The 6,052-nt window shown below is 34.3% G+C and overlaps 1 protein-coding gene across 1 annotated transcript; it reads right to left on the bottom strand.

Annotated features, from left to right (window-relative positions):
- Nucleotides 1-3,700: 3,700 nt before the first annotated feature.
- On the bottom strand, nt 3,701-5,521 carry LOC105139683 (PPR containing protein). Its single transcript, XM_011046228.1, has 2 exons — nt 5,180-5,521; nt 3,701-4,083 (listed from the first exon to the last, which is right to left on the bottom strand). Exons 1-2 carry the CDS (start codon nt 5,484-5,486, stop codon nt 4,052-4,054), a joined length of 339 nt encoding a protein of 112 aa, XP_011044530.1. The 5' UTR covers nt 5,487-5,521; the 3' UTR covers nt 3,701-4,051.
- Between the last annotated feature and the right edge of the window lie 531 nt (nt 5,522-6,052).

The raw sequence follows: 6,052 nt of genomic DNA, 5'->3' as shown, positions 1-6,052 counted from the left end.
AAAACTCGAGATAATTATATTTCAATTATTTTTTAATTTTTTTTTAAAAAAACTCGAGATAGATATGATTTCTCTATCTATTTTTCAAGAATATCAATTTAAGAAGGTTTGAAACTCTAAAACTATCTTAAATATAAAGAAAAAATATTTCCAATCCCAGAAATCATAGACCTGACATTCTTACAAATTAATTCCCACATGCAAAGGGAGACAAAAGCATGACCACAAAAGACATAACAGGAGGTTGAGAGAAGGAATCGAATCTGTGAAGAGTACTGCAACACCATTAGCACAACTGGAATCCGTAATTCATAGATAATTGTAATTCCTAAAAATGTTTCTATTTTATGGTCCTAAACACCTGGGGAAAAAAAAGGGTTTTGTTAATTAGTACTTAAATAAAGCTGATTGATCTGTCATCATTAACTCATAATCCATTCGTGGCTAAAGCTTTGTATTTCTTGGTAAGGGAACAACTTTATTCTTGGTTTGGTCACCGAAAAATAAAAGCATTCCAAATTTCTTTGTTGTTCATACAGTATTTAACATTAATCCCCGTGTTAGGTAGCCGTCGAAAGCAGCTAAGATCATCAGGAAACGTGAGAGCAACAATCATAAAGAAAACAGAATCCTATCGGGAAGAAATTCTTCTCCTTCGGCTTTACATGATTCCAAGAAATTCTCACCAACCCTAATTACCATTTGGCATCTTTCCTGACCAAAAACAAAATTACTAGCATTGAACTTTGTATAAACTTACCCACGTGAATATATTTTTTTTCATTGAAAGCTAGGTTTATTGAGTTTTTTATATATATATATATAACTGATCTGTCTCAGCCATTCTCAGCAACGAGTAGAATTTAACCACGATTTACTTGGGGCCACAGCATATGATCTTTTCTTTATTTACATGTTCCTCAGTGCTTTGAGATTGACTTGCACTGCATGAAGCTTCGCAGAAATGATACATTAATAATGAAGGGAATTTTTAAAGAACACTTGGCTTGTAGCCAGATTAGGTTTTGCCTATCAGCAATAACTTTCTGGTTATAGGGTAGAATACATGAATCTATTCTTGTCAGGAAAGCTAGTATCATGTCGTGCATGCTGCAACTTGCTAGTGATGATACCTAGTAATCAGTTAGAGCCAACTGTTTTCTGAAACAATTGGAGTGTGCAACCCTGCAAGACTGGAGAGCTGAAGAAATCATAATACAGAGGAAAGTGTCAGGATAGAAAGGAATTTAAATGCGACGGATTGATTATGTCAAATTCCTGCTGATATCACTAGATGCCATCAATTTGCATATAGACACGCACCCACGCACGCACTCACGCACTCTTTTTTTGTACAATAATGTTCTCTCATTTTTTAAAAGTTAATCGAATATATATATCATATTTTAAAAGTTAACGATGAAAATCGAACTTATAGTTAATAGGTTGAATGAATCTCTCCTTACCCCTTGAACCCATCATGGGACAAAACACCTGTATATGCTTAATTAGCTACAATTTAAACTCGTTGAAGGTCGAACCATTAATTCTAAACCTCAAGTACTTGAACACCTCCCTGGCCTAAAAATGAATTTTTTTTCTTACCTCTTTTCTTTCAAAATATGCCAAATTAACTTGTAACGATCACCAAAGGGCACGTTGTCATTGACTATACAGTTGAACGTAATTAGTTAGGCTCAACATTTTGTCATAAAACAGTTCAAAAACAGGCACGGAAAAAATGAAAACGGAGTCAGAAGCGTACAGCATACTATAAATTTCTGTATAACTAATAAAGCTGTTGCTGTCTCACATTTGACTGTACTACTCAACAGCAAACAATTCCCTGAAACAAAGGGGCGATATATTTAATCTAAGCACACTGAAGGCTGACTTCTACACAATTTGCTTCTTGGTCATCATCACAGGAAGCTACTGCAAATAAAAAAAAATGGATGACCATCGATCCCAAAAACACCCAGCAAATAAACAAGCAGAGTGTCAGCAACTTGCACGCTTTCCCTCTTCATTTTCTTATTCACGCCACCGTATCCTCTCATTTATTATTTCCTTCTGATAAATAAATAACAATAAAAAAAAAATCATCTTGGCTACTAAATTGCATGTGCAATTTCAGTTCTCCGAGCTAAAGAGCATTGAAAATATCAACTATAATAATGTAGAGTGGTAGTGTTGTTTGGCAACTGAGATCTGATGGGTTTGCTGCTTCTGGGAAGTTGTAAGCTCTATCTCCCTGGCAACAGAATTACAGAAACTAAGACCAACGAAAATGACACTTCGTATTCCGTATTAATTTTTTGCACCTGTTTTTTTTTTTTCTCTTTTTTTTACGTCATTATCGGATTAGCCAACTCTGTTGTTATTACATCAACATCGCTAAGTTGCTGACAGGTATGACCATAATAGAGGCACAAGTGTTCCAACATAAATATCTCACCACTTGTCTTAATGCATTTGACAGTCTTTGCAGGAAATACCATGTCTTTGAACACTCCAAGCCACATTGATAGAGAAAATGATACTCATGATTTCTCTTTAACTGCGCAGATTTGACTTGAACTGGTTTCAAATTAAACCAAGTAACAATTAACCGACTCAAAACATAATTTATTTTTTTGATCAAGTCAAAACAAAAATATATTAAAATTATATTATTTTAAATTAATATACATCAATCCGAATTAAACCCACCTACTCACCAAGGCCTTAAGCTAGGTCATGGGGCTTCGGTTTAGCAAATTCCACTGTAAATTTAACTAGAACCGTATCTTTTCACCATACCCATGCATGAGTTCGAAGAACCATAATATAACCTTTACTTAAGTAGTGACCATGAATCCAAGATAATAAGTGACAAACGAAATGATATAACTCCAATTTTTGCACACAAAATAAAATAAATTAGGATATATTGCCCATGAAGTATATCATTTTTAAGACAAAAACAAATATGACGAAAATTGCACTGAACATAAAGTGGAATGCAACACCGTACCCGCAAAAGTAAGTTAAAATGGCTTGAGCATGGGCGTTCTCGTTTGTGACTGTGTTTGGGTTGTCAGAATATCAAAGATTGATTCTTAAGAACTCTTTACAGCAGCGAAACAAATTTAAGGCATTTCAATCATTTGAAAACAACTAAATCAAGAAAAATTACAGTGTTAACTCAGTCCATATTGACTTGGCCAAACACCATTATCTGAACACATAAAATTAGCCAATCACATAAATGGATTCTACCACATCAATCAATCAAACTGGCTTTCGTACATAGATTAACCTATATCAGAATTTTCCTAGATCCAAATTTGTCCTTTGGACATCCTCCAAGTCAAGCCTTTAAAAATATTTTTTCTCCGGCTCCGCATATAAAATCCAGCAAACATTCAGAACTGAGATGTTTGGCCCAGATTCCAAATCTCTGCTAGATTTTCAAGGAGAACGAGTAGAAAAGAACATCAACCATACAAATCAAATAAATCGCCAACATCTCATTTCTGAGAAAACTCGCTGACCAAATGGCCAACCATTGATAGGTATAAAACATTCTCATTTTATGTCAGCAGGTGAATAAAAACTATGTAACTCAGGAAATATACAATATGGATGCCGCCGCCACAAGAATCTCTTCTCTATAAGGATTTCCAAAATTATTGATCTTTGTGGAAATTTCTAGTGCTAAAACTAACTACACAATCTCCAAATGCATTCCATTTTATTCATGCACTAACTGGATACAAAAGTCAATATCTTAATCATATTCAGACACTGTTATCACCTCAGCGGAAATTTTAAATTCACAAATGATAAAAGGACATAGAGAATAAAATCATCCTGCCACTTATCAAAAAACCAATTCATCACATGGTAGATCAGAAGAATTTCATGAGATATCTCAAGACTTGACTATTAAATTAAAGGTAGGTAAACAAGCATGTTTAGCAGTTGACCTCAGGAAACTTGAATTTCAGTTTTGAAAAGAACTGATTGTCATTCAACTATTCGCTCTTTGCCGCTGCAAGCACCAGCACTAGATGGGACTGATATAATTAGCAAATCTACCTGGAATCAAAGTATGAGAAAATAAATTGTCATAAAGCCCTATTTTTCAAGTGATCCAAAATGCAAGTAGATATTTTAGCATGTAAAGAAAAACGGGTGATAGCTTTACCTTATATGGATTGCAAAAGCTGCTATACACAAATAGGAAAAACATTATTTTCAGCTTGATTAAGTTTTAAACTGGTTGGAATTGCTTGCATTTAGCATTTCCTTCATTCAATTCTGTTAATAACGATTTATCTCTACTACTTAAAAGGTAAACAGATGAAAAGTACATTTTAGCAGGCAACATTGGATATTCAATAACCACAGACAACTCACACCCACAAACTAAAAGAATAATCTTAGCCAATCTTCCTTAAATCCAATACAAGTTCCTCAAATTTCCATCAGCACTTTCACTAAATCAATTTAACCAAAGGATAGGCAAAAGGCAGACCTTGATCATCAAAATCAGGGTTAAGACATTCATCTTTGTTTCCAGGATATGCCTTTGATCTTTGCATCACGGAACCTTCCCAGTATCTAAAAATCCATAGTACTAACTAGAACAGAAAGCTTTCAGTAAAATCTGTTTTATACCGTTCTCATGATACCAAGCTGACTTAGGATTTCGCAACTGCACATTTCCCAAAAGTAATCTCACAAGCTCCATGCCTCCTTCCTCTCCATTCATTCAAGACCGAATTCCCAGGACCGCTAGAGGAAAATTCATCTTTGAAAAGCAACTGGTGGGTGACACTCCGTTGCTCTTTAACCATTCTTCACAGTAGAACAATAAGCTCAAATTTTCACCTTCATTTTCATTTCATAGAATGCTACAATCCCCCCTACAAGTTATCAAAATTGCAGAAGAACAAGCTCAAGGCAACAAATCTTCCAATTCTGACCAGTTGGGCCCTAAGAGAAGTACTCAAAACTGCTTGTCAGTGCCGGATTCATGGCAAATACGACTCCCAATTCCTTTATTCTTCAACCCAAATCTTCCCTTTACATTTTTAAATCAAGAATAGTACTCAATATCATTTAGGATCATTAAAATGCCATTCATTTCATTTCAAAGATATAAAAGAGAGAAGGGGTTGAAAAGCAAGACCTTCAGAGGAGGTGCTGACTTCGCTTGGGAGTTTGGAGACAAGGCAAGCAGAAGCAATGGCGCTGTGGGCAGGAAGAAGCGAGCTCAATTCTCGACGCACCAATCTCGAAGACGAAATGCGGGAGTGACAATGGAGGGTCAAATTGGGAAGACGGATTGGAGAAGAAAATTGAGAAACAGAAACCCTAGCTGTTGGTGATGCTGATTTTGTTGTTGCTCTTAATGCTGCTCGCATTATGTTGGAGGTAGACCTCCCTGCACTTACCCAATTTGCCATTTCCAATCGTCTTTTCTTTCTCTCCTTCATCAACCCTAAAACCTCTTTAAAACCTCAACACCTCTTTCTGTTGATGATGGCGTTGGATTCTGGGCCAGTATTTTGTGGGCCCTCTCAATTGCACAAGGCCCGTAATAACCACAAGTCCCATCCTCTGCGTTTTGCTGGGCTTATATATAAAATGTTCGGAGATGTGATGAAAATTATAATTTTAAAAAATTTTAAATTTTTTATTAAAATTTAATATATTTTAGATTATTTTGATGTGTTGATGTTAAAAATAATTTTTTAAAAATAAAAAAAATTATTAACATATATTTCGGCACAAAAAATTATTTAAAAAGCACTTACAATTACAATGCTAAACAATTTGCTAATTAGTAGTGAATGATATTTTTTAAAAGTATTTTAAAAAAATATATTAGAATATTTTTTAAAATTTTTATATTACATTTTATATCATTACATTAAATAAGAAAATATTAAAAAATATTTTTAAAAAATAAATATATTTTTAAAACGTATGCAACTATCACTGAAAATGTAAAACACTCTCTCTTTTCCACATAGATATTAATCAAGTCAAATGGGCTGAG

This window comes from Populus euphratica, unplaced genomic scaffold (assembly GCF_000495115.2).
Source record: "Populus euphratica unplaced genomic scaffold, PopEup_1.0 scaffold3.1, whole genome shotgun sequence".
Lineage (NCBI taxonomy): Eukaryota > Viridiplantae > Streptophyta > Magnoliopsida > Malpighiales > Salicaceae > Populus > Populus euphratica.
The sequence above is the reverse complement of the archived record's forward strand: the minus strand, read 5'-3'. Positions and strand labels throughout refer to the sequence as shown.